The sequence below is a fragment of the Rosa rugosa genome, chromosome 1 (genome assembly GCF_958449725.1).
Source record: "Rosa rugosa chromosome 1, drRosRugo1.1, whole genome shotgun sequence".
Taxonomy (NCBI): domain Eukaryota; kingdom Viridiplantae; phylum Streptophyta; class Magnoliopsida; order Rosales; family Rosaceae; genus Rosa; species Rosa rugosa.
In genome coordinates this window covers 253,094-268,432 of record NC_084820.1, presented here as the reverse complement: position 1 = coordinate 268,432, position 15,339 = coordinate 253,094, and the positions used below count along the sequence as shown (strand labels likewise).

At 37.9% G+C, this 15,339-nt stretch overlaps 3 protein-coding genes across 3 annotated transcripts; all 3 read left to right on the top strand.

Moving 5' to 3' along the window:
• The first annotated feature begins 29 nt into the window (after positions 1-29).
• LOC133708044 (inositol 1,3,4-trisphosphate 5/6-kinase 4) lies at positions 30-5,065 on the top strand. Its single transcript, XM_062133497.1, has 12 exons — positions 30-327; positions 468-503; positions 838-1,036; positions 1,268-1,362; positions 1,709-1,777; positions 2,144-2,346; positions 2,551-2,704; positions 3,154-3,267; positions 3,550-3,612; positions 3,948-4,093; positions 4,188-4,344; positions 4,724-5,065. The coding sequence occupies exons 1-12, from the start codon at positions 214-216 to the stop codon at positions 4,862-4,864; spliced, it is 1,491 nt and encodes a 496-aa protein (XP_061989481.1). The 5' UTR covers positions 30-213; the 3' UTR covers positions 4,865-5,065.
• Positions 5,066-6,233: 1,168 nt separating this feature from the next.
• On the top strand, positions 6,234-10,705 carry LOC133708052 (la-related protein 6B). Its single transcript, XM_062133502.1, has 10 exons — positions 6,234-6,831; positions 7,467-7,548; positions 7,830-7,924; positions 8,024-8,095; positions 8,373-8,452; positions 8,561-8,660; positions 9,045-9,092; positions 9,175-9,243; positions 9,701-9,853; positions 10,133-10,705. Exons 1-10 carry the CDS (start codon positions 6,385-6,387, stop codon positions 10,400-10,402), a joined length of 1,416 nt encoding a protein of 471 aa, XP_061989486.1. The 5' UTR covers positions 6,234-6,384; the 3' UTR covers positions 10,403-10,705.
• Positions 10,706-11,181: 476 nt separating this feature from the next.
• Positions 11,182-14,316, top strand: LOC133708059 (outer envelope pore protein 37, chloroplastic). Its single transcript, XM_062133511.1, has 6 exons — positions 11,182-11,734; positions 11,817-11,906; positions 12,492-12,662; positions 12,883-12,977; positions 13,561-13,681; positions 14,027-14,316. The coding sequence occupies exons 1-6, from the start codon at positions 11,321-11,323 to the stop codon at positions 14,156-14,158; spliced, it is 1,023 nt and encodes a 340-aa protein (XP_061989495.1). The 5' UTR covers positions 11,182-11,320; the 3' UTR covers positions 14,159-14,316.
• The last annotated feature ends 1,023 nt before the right edge of the window (positions 14,317-15,339 follow it).

Here is a 15,339-nt window from a genome sequence, read left to right as displayed (position 1 = left end):
TGCTCTGCTTGATGTGAATAAATACAAATACAAATACAAATACAAAGGGGAGGAGAAGAAACGCGTGGTCGTATGATCCGATTCCCTCCGAGTCTGACACATTGACACCTTCACTTTCTTCTTCTTCTGTGTTCAGTGTTCACACACACACACACACACACACTCTCTCTCTGTGTCTGTCTGAGATTGCGTCACAGAGAGTGAGAGTTAGAAATGGCGGTTGGAGGAGTGATACTGGACGAGTCTGCACTACTTGAGAAATCGAGTGGGTTGCTACCAGCTGCCCACCCTGTGCTGCGTAAGCTCCGCCATTCCAACATCCCTACGGTACAGCACAACACACTTCACCTCTTCTTCCTTCCTTCCAATTTTCCTTTTTCTGGGTAAACAAATATTCAGTCTTTGATTCTTCTTTCAAGGACTCATTAAAGATAAATATTCCGATATTCACTTTCTACTCTTTGCAGGGAATTTCTTATGGACCAGGTCTTGAACCTCACAAGGTACCTTTCCCCATCTCCTGCATATTATTCTTCTTAATCAAAATATAACCTCACAAGTTCTATCTTGTGTTCAAATAACCAAAACCACCTACAAATTTGATTATGTCACTGAATTGAACAAGACCTTGTCTGTTTCTGCTGGTTAAATACTTCCTCTTTTCAGTAAAAGAAGATTATAAGAAACAAGACCCTGATGGCTTAGACCATCAGTTTCCCCAGCTTGTTTCCTGTGAGAAGCCAAAGAGGAGACAACTCTGTCTTTGCTCCTCATATTATTGCATCTGAAATATTCTGCCAACTATATACCAGCCTTTTTTTTTCCCTGCTTTTATAGGTCAGACTTCTGAAAGAGATTGCGATGCAGTATTCAATCCATTGCTTCATCTTAGATGCATCCTTTATAGATGATGCTATAAATGAGGTCATACTAGCTTGGTGTGACATTGGAGGCAGTATTTTGTACCTAGCTTCTGACAACAAGAAAGACATCTTTCCTAAACTAAGCAAACGTGGTTGGCTGGTTGCTGTTATGAGTGAGTACTAGTTATTTCTGTTGTCACACTCAGTTGTCTGTGAATTGCAGCACTAGTTATTTTTTCTGTGTTGTACCGGAAAAATTGCGTAACTGTATTGTCATTATAACATCTTTACTGAGGGTGTTGAGGCATTTGTATTTAAATTTTTTTGAGGTCTAAACATGTCTTAAACATTTTGAGACAATAAGCTCCTGTTGTTGGCTAAAGTTCGAACTACATTGCTTTCAGATGTTGAAGGCAGCAGTGCATGTGAGAGTTCAAGCATGGTTTACATCAACAAACTGCAGGAGTTGCCTTTGACTATTTGCCACTTAAATAAGAAGGTTTTATAGAGTAGCACTTTGTCTATATTCTACTATTTCAACTTTGGACTGGGGCAATAGTATTGTTTTATGATATTTTCTTCTAAAGTATTAATCTCTTTTACTTGGAAACACAGTATGCTTTCTACAAGTCATCTTCAATGCACCATTCTACATTTAAGCACGCTAGTCTTATGTGCTCTTGATCCACTGCACATACAGACCGGAAATGACTTCATGCTTGAAGTTTTCTTATTTTTCAGAAAAGTGGAGAGATTAGTAGGGACAGTTAAACTCTATATCTGAAAATAATGCTTTCCTCATATTGCTTTTAGGTCCTGATCTTTATGCTTCATGTGGCAAACAGGCAACTGGAAACAGTGTTGTGACAGTTGGTTATATTATGAAGCCTTCTCGTGAAGAAGATTTTGCTAAGGTGAGCCCTCTGATAAATTGAAAGTAATCATCGTAGTAGTGAAATAAATATTAAAAGAGAAAAGGAAGATATAACCTGTAAGAGGACCTTGTAACACCTTTGACGTGTGTAAGGTAAACAGCCTTGTGAAAGTATTTGCCGTAACCATGCGAAAGGCTTTGAGTCTACTCTTGGCTTTTAAAGCACTGTGATAAATTCAATGGATGCATGGAAATGTCTAGTGGATTGTGATTTTGGTTCCTAGACTCCGAGTGTCTGGTTCTGTTATTTGTGGCTAGTATTTGAAGTTGTTGTGTATATCAAGACAAAGTCTAGTAAAACATGTGCTTGGATGTTGAAGCTTATAAGTCATCTTGATTTTTGCAGAGGGGCGCATTCCCTATGTGTCCAACTCAAAATGGGCTGATTTTCATGCCCCTCACATTTGAACTCCCTCTATCACCTCAGTTACAAGAAGTTGATGTACTTCTCCACAAAGCAACTGATGAAATTATGTCCATTGATTTGAATAGCTCTTTACATTCCTCTAATAAGATAACATACAGCAGGGGCATGCAGGAATTGCAAAGGTGACTTGTGAAATTAATTAATTTTTTATTTTCCCTATAGAGCAAAGTTGGTCTAGTCCAAAGAGGAAACAAAACATCTTAATGTTTATTAGATATAAAACTTAAACTGAGATGTTTTGAAGTTTCATAGAGTGTGCAGTAGGGCACTAAATTATGTAGAACTATCCCTTTGGTTCTTTCTGATATCCTTGTGTTCTTACTCAGATATATGGAACATCACCAGGACCTCTGTGTGATTGACCCACTTAACTCTATTTATCCTGTATTGGATCGATTGAAAATTCAACAGATTCTACTTGCATTGGAGGATCTCAAAACTGGAAGTTGCTGTGCAATTAGGGGGCCCCATTATCTCAAGGTTCTTTTCCTCCATCTCATAATGGTTTTCGTATCTTACCAATATAATAAAATAAAGAAAGAAAAAAAAGTATCTTAATTTTTTGTATATGTGAACTTTAGTGTAATATGCAGCATAACTAGTCAGGAAAAATCCTGCTGGCTTACTTTGCGAAGTCACAGGCCGCTAAGAACATGATTAATGCTGAGTGGTTTATATGTGTTGCACTTATAGCTTTAACAAACAGTGATTAAGGAATGTGGCCTATCCTGATAGTGTTTGTTTGTGTTAACTTATTGAGTCAATTGGGATTTATCATTTGTATGTTTTTAAGCACTCTAATTGTTTGCAGATATTATGAGATTCATAATTTATGGCATGGCTTGGGCATTCAGTTGTCTAGAAATTGGTTGTTTTTTTTCTCAGATGTTATATGCGGAGTGTTTATTGTTTATATTTGAAATGCGCAGGTTGATGATTTTAACCAGACTGGTTTAACTCAGATGCTATCTGAAGCTAAATTAGCTCTTCCAAGTATAGTAAAACCTCAAGTTGCTTGTGGTGTAGCCGATGCTCATAGTATGGTAATTTGTTTATTTATTCTTAGTGTTATTAATCCAAAATTTCATGTCATTGCAATTCAAGCTTGATGATTAACTGTAAGAAATAGGGGTATCAGTCATATAGCTACACTATCTTCTCTTATCCGCCTTACTATGTCTGATTGCATTTAGATTCTCGCCAACTGTCTAATTTTTATTGTATTCAACTGCTGCCAGTACTATTCGAATGTATTATTCTTCTTAAGCCAATTTCATAAGCTCTATCATACTGTAAAAGTAATAAAGCTTAATCTTACACTACAGGCAATTGTCTTTAGAGTTGAAGATTTTAAGGATTTGACTGTTCCTCTTCCAGCAATTATACAGGTGAGCAAGAATTAGTCATAATTAGTTATCAATTGATGAACTTGGTGTAGCGTCTAATCTAAGTTTGTTCAGTATAAGATTCCTGTTTATTCCAACCTAATGCAATGTGATTATCAACATAATAAGTGTCCAAAATCCAGGCATGGTTTGTCAAACGCTTCAATTCAAACTTAGCGTCTAATCTAAGTTTGTTCAGTATAAGAATCCTGTTTATTCCAACCTAATGCAATGTGATATATCAACATAATAAGTGTCCAAAGTCCAGGCATGGTTTATCAAACGCTTCAATTCATGCTATTTATGCGTTTTTCCAAGGGAAATTATTGGAATTTCAGGAATATGTGGATCATTCCTCGACGCTCTACAAATTTTATGTTTTGGGCGAGAAAGTTTACCATGCAGTTAAGAACTCTACACCAAATGCAGATACCTTGATGAAAATATCTGGAAGTAATGAGCCAAAACCTTTGCTCTTTGACAGGTGGTGCATGTTCTTAATCGCTTCTATGACTTCTGGTCTTTTCTTTGTTGATGCCTGTATTCAGTGACTCAAATTTGTGTGATTTTCTTCGCAGTCTAAAGTCCTTGCCCACTAGCAAACAGAATCCAAATTCTGTAGATGATAACAGCTCAAAGTCCACTGAGCACTGCCTTGATCTTGATTTGGTTACTACTGCAGCTAATTTTCTTATGAGAAAGCTTGAACTCACCATCTTTGGCTTTGATGTTGTAGTAAGTACCCAATTTATGTTTGCTATTTTATTATAGAAATCTACAATTTCACCAAATGAAGCTGAAGGCTTATAGTGATTATATCGATTGTGGAATGTGTTTGGAAATAAGAAAAGAAAGGGATAGCAATAAGGACCTAATATCTAGGGATCACCAGAACTTCCTTATCCACGTCAAGCAGCTTCCAATGATTCCATGGTAGTTTATTTCAATTTTTCCAGCTCTGCTTATGTCCCTGCAAGTTAGTCGGTTTAATGCATTATTTAGTTTGAGAAAACGAAACTTTTCCAAGTGTTCATGTGTCTTCCAGTTTGTAAATGTACTTGGATTGTGTGCTCACTTGTGTTGCTGTTGGATATTTTGTGCCATATGGATGCAGATTCAGGAAGGTACTGGTGACCATGTCATTGTAGATGTAAATTACCTTCCATCATTCAAGGAAGTACCCAATGAAGTTGCCATCCCTGCGTTTTGGGATGCTGTTAAGAAGAAATTTGAAGTCAAAGGAAGAAATAAGTGACAGCTGGCTAGTATGTGAAAGGAGGTTAGTGAAGATGTAATTTGATCATGGCAGGTGATTAGAAGAAAAGAGGAACGTGTAATAATTGAATTGAATGTGGAGATAAGTTGTGTAATATACTACAAATCCTTGCAGCCTTGCACTCTAAGCAATAAAAGATTATCATTTGGAGAAAACCATTAAAACTTTCTTTCCATCATCTAAACCTTAGAACCATTGCACTCGGTATTTAGCGGAGGAGGAATTAGAGTTCAGGTATTTTTGGTGCGTTGGTGAATACTCTCAACACGTTTTGGTGTTACTGAGTTGTTTTTTTTTTTTGGTAAGAGTGTTGCTGATTATAGCGTTAAAAGGTGCTCAACTCGTAATAATGTCAACCCATTTTACAATTTACATTCCATATTTCATTTTTATCGATGGTACCTGAACTTATCCTCTATTTTATCGATGGTACCTGAACTTCAATTTTGATCACAATCAGTATCTGAACTTTTTGATTTTATTTCAAATGATACCTATCACTAACTTCCGTTAATGTTCCGTTAAAAACTGACATGTGCCAAACATGTGACTCATTTTTCAAGGATAAATTTGTAAAATTACTTTTTTTTTGTTTTGCAATATCACTTATTTTCACTTATATTGTGGCAATGTGGCTATAAAAAATGAGACTATCAAAAGGAAAAATTTTCATCTTCAATTAATAATATGAATGACCGGAAAAAAAAAAAATTACGAAAGTTTTGATAAGCTTTTGGTTTTAAATGTTTTATAGTTTTATTTGAAATGTTTTGTCTGTATCTATAAAACAAATTAATTTTTGTTGAGATCTTGTTTTTAAATTTTATTTTCATAAAGAGGGTAGAGATACATTTTTAATTCTATTTTTAATTGAACTTATATTTTTATTAACATATTAATTGATCAAAATATCTAGTAAACAAAATTATTTAAATGGGTATTTTCGTCAAACTACTCTTGAATATAGGTCATGTGTTTTGCACATGTTAGTTTTTAACGGAAGTTAGTGATATGTACCATTTGAAATGAAATCGAAAAGTTCAGGTACTGGTTGTGATCAAAATTGAAGTTCAGGTACCATCGATAAGATAGAGGATAAGTTCAGGTACCATTTGTGATAATAACCCTTCATTTTTTAATAACTGTATTGTGTTTTTGAATTCAAGAGTCGAATGCTTTGAGTGGGTAAAGCCCAGCCCAGTGCCCAAAGGCCAAGTCCAAAAGAGGGAGAGTAGTAGGGCAGAGTGAGTGAGTGGAGCGAGAAAAGTAGTAGGCCCCGAGAGCACCAAAGTCCAAGTGGACCAATAAGGAAGGGCAATCAAACGGTATAAATAGTCGACAGTCGGGGACGGCCTGAACTCCGAGAAGTCCTCTCCACTGTCCTCTCCGCCCCGCCCAGGGCTCTCTCTCTCTCTAGTCTCTATTCCGATTGTGCCGCCTCCCAAGGCCAAGGCCAAGGCCAACTCAAAGGAGCAAGAGTAGAGAGTCTATCAATCAAAATGGCCCAAGAAGAAGGCGAACCCGCACTCTCCGATTCTCTATTAGATCCATCTCTATCTCTCTCCCGAACCGTTTCCTTTAGCCGCCGCCTCAATGCCCAGGCCCCCGAGTTCGTCCCCAATCGCACCTCCGCCGCCCCACCCGCAGTGGTACCACCTCCTCCTCCTGTCGCTCAGGTCCACGTCTACTCTCCGCCTCCCACGCCTTTCCATGTTCCGATCCAGGTCGTCCCTCCTCCTCCGCCTCCTCACGTGGTGCCCGTCCATCACCGTCATCACTTGCCGGTTCAGTACCATCATCATCATCATCAGTATTACGCTGCTGGATTTGCCGGAGACCAAGAGCCGCCGCCGCCGCCGCCAGAGGATCAACCTCCGCCGGATCACGCTGCCTCCTCCAAGTCTCACAAGCTTTCCGATGAAGCCACTTCCAAGATTTTGAATCAGGTTACTTCATAATCTCATGCTTTTAGTTTCTCCATCTTCACCAAAACAGTGTCCGTTTTAGATTCTTTGAAATTTGGAAATATGCACATATTGGAGATTTGAACTGGAGATAAGGATATCTGAAAGAGTGATCACCTCTTTAGTAGTAGTAATCACCGATACAAAAAGAGTAATCACTTTCAGTTTTTGACTAAAAGAGCAGAAGACCTAGACCGAACCTTGGTGAGAAGATTTTGATCTTACAGTATATGAGGAGGAAACAGTAGGTCAAGCTTCTGGAATGGTAGTGGTAACAACAGCGGACCTAAGCGTCAACTGATCATCTGTGTGATTAAACTGTCTATTTCGATAAAGTAACCATAACAATGCCAGCAGGAAGTCTTATTAGTAAGATCAATTAGGAAATCTAGTAGAGTCGAACTATAAGTGTTGCGAGATCTGTAGAAGGATCAGTAATCAAAGAGAGAATCAGTGTGTTGAGGTTTATTAGTGATAACTAAAATTTTGATGCCTTGGGTTCTTTGGCAATCTATTTGGTGGTACTATCCTAGTATATCTAATTAAATAGTTGTAATCTCAACTTTCCCTACTCTTTACCTTACCTGATATTCTTTTTGTTCTCCTAACATTTGCAGGTGGAGTATTATTTCAGTGATCTGAACTTAGCTACTACTGATCATCTTATGAGGTTCATAAACAAAGACCCTGAAGGATTTGGTAATTACTAATCTGTCTGTATTTTTTTTTTTTCCCTTTGAGAACTGTTATGGTTTTAAATGTGTGTGAGTTAGATTCAGTGTTTGTGGGCACTGTAATATACTTAATATGATGCTTACCTTTCAAGTTAAAGGGCAAGATTTGTCCCTGCAGAAATACCTAATTTGTTTGTAGTGCTGCAAACCAGTTTTATATGCAAGGGATGTATATTGATTTTGCATTGGGATTCAGTGGGTTGAGTTTTCATCACTATTAACTGTTTATTATTCATTCTGATATAGTGCCAATATCTGTTGTTGCATCTTTCAAGAAGATTAAGGCCCTCGTAAGTAGTCATTCCCAGCTTGCAACTGTATTGCGGAACTCCTCAAAGCTTGTGAGTTCACTTATTTGTGCTCTGGCTTCATATTATGTTGTTGTACTTAAAGGCTCTCAAAGATTTGTTTTGAGTCACTGATGATGCCATAATCTGCAGGTAGTACATGAAGATGGGAAGAAGGTCAGACGCCAGCATCCCCTGACTCAGTCAGATATGGAAGAGTTGCAAGTAGGTTTTATTTTTATTAATCCCATTTCCTAGTTTCATGATATGCTTTGGTGCCTTGTCTATGATGCTATTTTGGTCGTTTATTTCAAGAATTTTGTGAACAGTGATATTATAAAATATAGACATAATATCATCTCCTGCAGTCACATAATATCATTTTCTGCACTCATGTACTATGAAAGTTATAATTATATCCTTGTTTACGTTGATAACTCTTGAGGTTTTGTAAAAATTGAACTTTTGTTTCTTATCATCTAATACTCATTCTGATCTGTAGTCTCGCATTGTTGTTGCTGAAAATTTGCCTGAGGATCATTGCCACCAAAACCTGATGAAGATTTTCTCTGCTGCTGGGAGGTACTAAGATCACTTTTTTTAGGAAACTCTTAACTCAAATTCTTTATTCGGTGATCACAGATTCGCAATCTGTTTCATGGATCCTAATAAGTGCATGTTCTTTGACAGTGTGAAGACAATTCGTACCTGCCAGCCGCAAACCTCAAATAGTAATTCTTCCTCAGCATCCAGATCAGCAAAAGCAGATGGCATGCATTTCAGTAACAAGGTATACATACATACATTTATATATATTTACGAAAAGAAAAGGTACGCATACGCATGCATTGGCTTGGAGTAGCTTATGGATTGCAGTCTTAATTAGATTATCATTGTCTTTGCAACTAAGATCATTTTCCTACTCCTAGCCAAACCTACTCTAAAACACCACTACAAGATCTAACATTGCAGTGGCTGTATTGATGTTCTCGCAGTGGATGGTTAGAAAGGTTTCTGACAGATTATTATATGGATATTCTATTTTAAGAAAACATACTTGATGCTCTATCTCAACATTAATGCAATTGTTACTCTTCCTTATATTGAATCTTTTTATTATTTATATACACTTATAGATGGCAGAATATGTGATAACTAAGCTCCTTTTCTGTAGTTGCATGCATTTGTGGAATATGAATCCCCTGAGCTGGCGGAGAAAGCTGTAAGTACTCCTGCTTGATTCAACTTTAATATGGCTTTTCCGTGCTCTTTAGAGAAGGTAAATGTGCATTTCTCTCATGCAGGTGGCCGAACTTAATGATGAGGGGAACTGGAGGAGTGGACTTAGAGTACGATTAATGCTTAAACGCATGGTATGCCAAAATATGGTTCTATATTGTGTAGTTCAGTTCCAGTTCCTGAAATTATCCTTTTCCGTCAAAATAAAAAAGGAATGGCCATATTGTTTGTGTAATTCTTTGAAGTTCCTGAAATTTATGGTCAAAATTAACAGAAATTGTTGGCTTATTGTTCAAATTCAAGAAAAAAAGCTGGTTTGTTGGTCAAATTTTTCATTCTATGCTGAATAAATTGTCAATTAGTGTATGTAATTATACGATCAACTGCAGGCTTGTAAGTATGCTTTCTTGTATATTTGAATGATCTAATGTGATAAAACAAATTTAGAGATTATTTAGCTTGTTACTTTAGTAATGCATGTAAGCACATGTGCTGGATTGGTCCCATACTACTAGACTGAATGATCCTTTAAGCCATTGAATCTAATTGAATTGAAAAGTCCGTTGATGAGTTTCTGTTTGTTTCATTCAGTCAAAACCTGGTCAAGTGCGAGGGAAAAAGGGGCAGGATGGGGAACTGCAATTAGAGGAAGAGGATGCTTCTACACATGAACAAATACATCATGCCAATGAGAAACAATCAGAAGATTCTTCCCGGCAATTTGATGCTCATTCACATGAACAAGTAAGTGCAAACAGATGTGCTAGTTTTACCACTGAATGTTGTACAGACTTATTTACATGGTAAAAATTAATGTTTGCAATACACAAGCAAGAAAGTACACTAATTTGATGATAATCCAAGCCGAATTTTGCATCTGTGTGCGTCAACAGATCTCACCTCTCTTTCTAAGGGTTACATTGTTATGAAACAGGCATCAATATAAGACTTTAGGGGCATGGAGATACTGATATCGAGTCATTGTCTCTTGAAGAGATTAAAATTTGTTCTTATTTTTACCAGGGAGAGGAACATGCGAATGATAAGGAGGGTGGACAAAGGAAAGCGCGTAATCGACAAGGAGGACGCGGCAAGGGGCGTGGGCGGGGTCAATACCACCACAATAATCGAAATCATGTTGGGACTCCTCACAACAGTTCAATTGGTAGTAGTGAGCAGCCGGGTATAGGTGTAGGTGTAGCCAGACAGCCTCCTGGACCTCGTATGCCAGATGGCACAAGAGGATTTGCAATGGGTCGGGGGAGGCCAGTTGCTGTTAATATTGCAGAATGACTGCGCATTTCATAGAAGTTTTCATGTTTTCTACATTTTGTATCGGTGGCTGCATGAGGAACTATGTCTTCTCGTCTGTTGGTTGATGGCAAGGTTTTACAAGGGCTGTCAATCCAACGTAGTTTAAAGGTCACTTGTCAGTGTACGTTGATTTATTTTTCTCACTGGTTTGTATTCAGGTAAAGATGATGCAGGAGCAATTGTGATTTTACCTTTCCTTCATTGTAGGTAAAGAAAAATGTGAGGAACCATAATTACCTATAGATAAATGTGAGTGAAAAGACATTGGAATAGAGCTGTTCATTACACTCTTCTTTCTTCTTCCGTCTACAACCCTCCTCTATTAGCGTTTAGCTCACATTTGGATTAGTCATAATAGATTCACAAAAACCCAATTTATATCTCACTCATAAGCCAATTATACCTCACACTCCAACAGCCACTCTCTCTATTTCACCGAGGATATCTGTTTATAATCGACACTTGAAATATCTCCAACAATGTAGTTGAAGAATAGTAAAAGACTGAAAGATGAAATTTAGTCAAAAAGAAATTTAATTTAGTTCAAACTTCACTGTTATTCAAATAAAATCATATATAATGAAAGTATTTTGCAGATCAGAATAGCTATTTGCTTAAAAAATAATTTTTGAATGACCTTTAGGAATCGATATTAGATAGGCATCCATTAGCCCTCGAATTTTTATTAGATAAGTTTTTTGTTTTGTTTTTTGGTGTGATATTAGATAAAGTTGTTGTGAAATGACCTTGAATAAAGAAAGGAGAAATAGAAAAAAGAGGAGAGAAAAAAAAGGTCGGAGGCCTGGTGCCTGCATAAGCAAGCAAGACAAACACAAATCAGTCATCACTCGATGCCCATCTACATTTACCACACCCAGCGAGAGTAGTGGTAGCGAAATGGCAGAGTCAGCACTCCCACTCCCACCCCCACCCCCACCCACCCTTCCAAACCCTAACTACCCGGCGGATTCTCCACCACCACCGCCACCGCCAGCTCCGACTCCGACTCCGAATCCCATACTGAGCTGCTTGTCCTCCAAAATTAAAAGGCCTTCGGTTCGAGTGACTTCGGAGTTCGACAGCGACTCGTCGGTCTTCTTCCACAAGGTGTCTTGCAAGCTGTTGGATAGCCTGGCCAAGCTGAAGGTGTCGTTCAACAACGACCACAAGGGCGAGGTGTCTCCGCCTCACGTGTCATTTATCTCTCAGTACCTCTCCATTCACTACAACTTCGAAGATCAGTCTACCCTCCTCAACAGCTCCCTCGATGTTGGTCCCAGATTGCAATTCCGTGCTTCCCATGATCTCAAGGTGCCTCCCTCCTCTCTCTCTCTCTCTCTCTGCTTCCATTTCACATCTATTCTCACCCAAACACTTTAATGTTTGTCCTCAGGCACAACAAGGAGAGGCGACTATGGTTGCCAAGCTTGCTGACCCTGGATATGCAGTTCAACTCTCTTCTCCTTTCCCTTCTGCTGGTTTGGTGAGTCAAATATACCATGTTTTACCTTTCAACTCTCATCTGCGACCTGCCATTCCATTTACACATGTTTGTTTGTTTGTTTAAAATCAAAATCTTAGCAAGTAACTCGAACTAGACACAGTAAACACTTTTCTGAGGCTAAGATTGCTTGAGGATGTGTCTCTTTGAGTTCTACTGCTCTGAGGATTCAGTGTTGTTTCTGTTTTTGCACATTTGATCTGTCTGAAACATACCTCATCATTTATGATTTGTCTTGCTGAGTTTTGATAAGTCATCATTTGAATTTCCATTGGTCAATTTGTTCTTTGATGTGATTGCACTGTCTTACTCTTACAGGTTGTTCCAATATGCATTTGTATATGTATATCTAGTGACAAATAGGAAAGTAGCCACCTTTAAGTAGTTCACTATCTTTCTGTTGCAGCTGCCAGAAAGATTCCCTCATATTCCCCTTGTCGATATTTTTACTGGGGCAGAAAGAATAGGATACATTGTTGCACCACATAACATGAAATACTTCTTCTTGCATGCCCAAAATGATCATAGTAAGTTTTATTGCCTTAATTATTTTTCTGGTGCTTGCAGCCAAGAGCTACCCTTAAATTCCCCCTTGGTGAAGTTACTTTGGAGGAAAAAGAAGAGGAGGAGACGAACAAAATGTTGTCTATCAATGGCATTGTTAAAGGCCAACTTTTGGACGGGCTCTGCACTGCTCACTATGTGGATGAGGAGTTGAAGTTACGATACTCATACAAGGTAAGCATTATGTATTATTCTGGTCTGGTCTCCTCCTTTCTTTTTTTTTTTTTCTTTTTTTTTTTTTCACTTGCAAAAGATGCTTGGATTTGTTGCGTTGATATGCGGTCCAGAAGACTGCTTTCTCTACAAACATATTCTGTTTCTCTTAGTTGTATTTTCTATTATGTTGTTTCCTCTCTGTGAAAATTGTTGCTGATAGTTTTTGAATTTATTACAGGATGAGGAGTTGTCTTTTATCCCATCTATTTCTCTGCCTTCAAATGCATTGTCATTTGCTTTTAAGCGTCGCTTCGGTCCTTCAGACAAGTTGAGGTTAGTAATCTCTTCCATTTTTCTTTCTTCCCTATAAGTGTGCAATTTTTATTCATTTGTTTTGGTTTTGTCTGTTGGGTTCATGATTTCACTTGCTTGGTGAGTGGTGACAGATGTAAGTACTTTTTTCTTTTTTGGAGGATAATGTAACGCTAGATATGAATGTTATGTGAAACAAATGAGGTGCTTTATTTTGTGCTTATGAAATCCAATTCAGGTTGAGTTGGCCACTTAACATGTTCTATGTCCTTTGCTACTTACCTAATATTGTTATTTCATGCGTGGTCCTTGTAATGTTGCAAAGCAAATTCTATCTCCAATAATTAATCGTTTTAGCATGAGTGATTCTTGTAAGTTGTTCCTCTCAAGCATTTGAGAATAGAAGTTGGAAATGGATGATCTGCACCTATCTGTGAAGCTATTTTGAGAAGTTTGTTGTATGTACATGTTAATTGTTAAAGATTATTCATCAAGCTGTTATGCAGTTGCACATAACAGTTTACTGGTTCAATTTTGATGACTTCATCTATGTCCTGATTGTTGGAAAAGTTTTAATACTACATTATGATGACTTCATCCACAGTTATTGGTACAATTTTGATTCCAACTACTGGAGTACGGTTTACAAGCACACATATGGCAAGGACCTAAAACTGAAAGCTGGTTATGATTCAGAGGTGCGTCTCGGCTGGGCATCTCTTTGGGTAAGTGTTTGTATGGCCAACTACTCTTTTTTATTTAAAAACACATGGATCTGTTACAATATTGTAAAAGGTTGGATCATGAATGTTGAGGTTACCACAGTAGACTAGTGTAGGACAGCCAGAGTGACTTTTCTTAATTTTGTTCTTGGAGAAGGCTTGAAAAGTTTACCACTTGGCACAAAAAGAGGTTGCTGAACAGCCTGCACTGTTTAACAAGAAAATTTGGAGGAACCATAGGATATACGCGCGCGCGCGCACAGAAACCAATAATGAGTTGGGAAACTGTTTGTTTTGATTGAGGAATTGGTGATAACATGATATTAATGAGAGTCCATCCTGTTTCAGGTTGGGGATGAAGGTGGCAAAGCAAAGACAGCTCCATTGAAGATGAAAGTTCAATTCATGCTCCAAGTACCGCAAGATGACATTAGATCATCAGCCTTGATGTTCCGTGTTAAAAAGAGATGGGACATATAGTCTCGTTGTTGTAAAATTGATGTTGGTGTTCCTTTTTTCTCTTTAATATATGACACGGTATAGATGTGACACAACATCTGCTATTCTAACTATGCGGTTGCTGTATAACGGGATCAATTGTTTTATATTTATCAGTTAAATTGATATTTTGATAGTCAGCAGGTGACAGGCAGACCGAAATGGGAAGAAGCAGTTAAATCACAAAAGGTGTGCTTCTGCTTTCAATATATTGATCATTGGTCTGTCTCAAGTCACAAACTCCACAGAAGTTCAATTGAGACAATGAGACCAACACCAAAAGGTCGTGTGCTTATTTGTGCTAGAATTATGTTGTTTGACAGCTTGTTATATAACAAAGTTCCTTAAGGAAGGAAGGAAGGGCCCGTGTGTCTGTCTCCAGTCTGTAGCCAAAGTTTGATCACGAGAATATATATATATATATATATATATATATATATATGGCAGTTTTGTCTTTTCCAGGCTTCCAGCACCATTTTTGATTGGCAAAGTGTAGCCAAGGCTCTCTAGCTTATTATAGCTGGATTTATCACCAACTGATGCCTCTGATGGAAGCCGTCTGTTGCAGTTTGAATGATATAGTAAAACAGAAATGGTTTTGGTCCCCTTAAGAAAAGAAATACAAAGTAATGTACCTTTTATATGCGAATAAAACATAAAATCTATCTAGGCTTTAGAACTTGTTGCTGGATCTGATGCTAATGCTGCAAAAAAAGAACAAAAGAGTGAGAGGGTTGAAACAAGTGGCTGGCTGGCTCTTTGGTATTGTTTTTTGTCATCTCCCAACCTCGAATGCCATGTGGGAGCTGGTCCCTCTTTCCTGTTTCCGTGTTTGTTTGTACCAGCTGATTGCTGAGCTGATTGATATATGCAGATCCAATCTAAACCACTCCCATCTCCAATCTCCAAGTCTCCAACTCCACTCCTAATGTAGCTTATATTTCTCACTTACTTTCCGACTGCCAGAGCGTTTCTCAAGTCCATTCATGTTTCTCGTGCATACATTAATGAATGAATTGGACTCCTTCATGCTCTCAGTCTCAGACCTAAAATATGGTATATTCATAGTGAGGATTGGTAGAGCATTAAAGTCGATCAGAATAATGTACCGTGGTGACCATATAGAATAGTCGGAGAGAATATGGGTGAAAATAAAGTGTTGG

Excerpts from the sequence above, each read along its gene's own strand:
- LOC133708059 (XM_062133511.1), top strand. The coding sequence starts at position 11,321 with ATGGCAGAGTCAGCACTCCCACTCCCACCCCCACCCCCACCCACCCTT. Across the intron at positions 11,735-11,816 it reads GTGCTTCCCATGATCTCAAG|GCACAACAAGGAGAGGCGAC; the intron begins GTGCCTCCCTCC and ends GTTTGTCCTCAG. Across the intron at positions 12,978-13,560 it reads GGTCCTTCAGACAAGTTGAG|TTATTGGTACAATTTTGATT; the intron begins GTTAGTAATCTC and ends CTTCATCCACAG.
- LOC133708044 (XM_062133497.1), top strand. The coding sequence starts at position 214 with ATGGCGGTTGGAGGAGTGATACTGGACGAGTCTGCACTACTTGAGAAA. Across the intron at positions 1,363-1,708 it reads TTTGCCACTTAAATAAGAAG|GCAACTGGAAACAGTGTTGT; the intron begins GTTTTATAGAGT and ends TGTGGCAAACAG. Across the intron at positions 2,347-2,550 it reads GGCATGCAGGAATTGCAAAG|ATATATGGAACATCACCAGG; the intron begins GTGACTTGTGAA and ends GTTCTTACTCAG.
- LOC133708052 (XM_062133502.1), top strand. The coding sequence starts at position 6,385 with ATGGCCCAAGAAGAAGGCGAACCCGCACTCTCCGATTCTCTATTAGAT. Across the intron at positions 8,096-8,372 it reads CAGATATGGAAGAGTTGCAA|TCTCGCATTGTTGTTGCTGA; the intron begins GTAGGTTTTATT and ends TCTGATCTGTAG. Across the intron at positions 9,093-9,174 it reads CTGAGCTGGCGGAGAAAGCT|GTGGCCGAACTTAATGATGA; the intron begins GTAAGTACTCCT and ends TCTCTCATGCAG.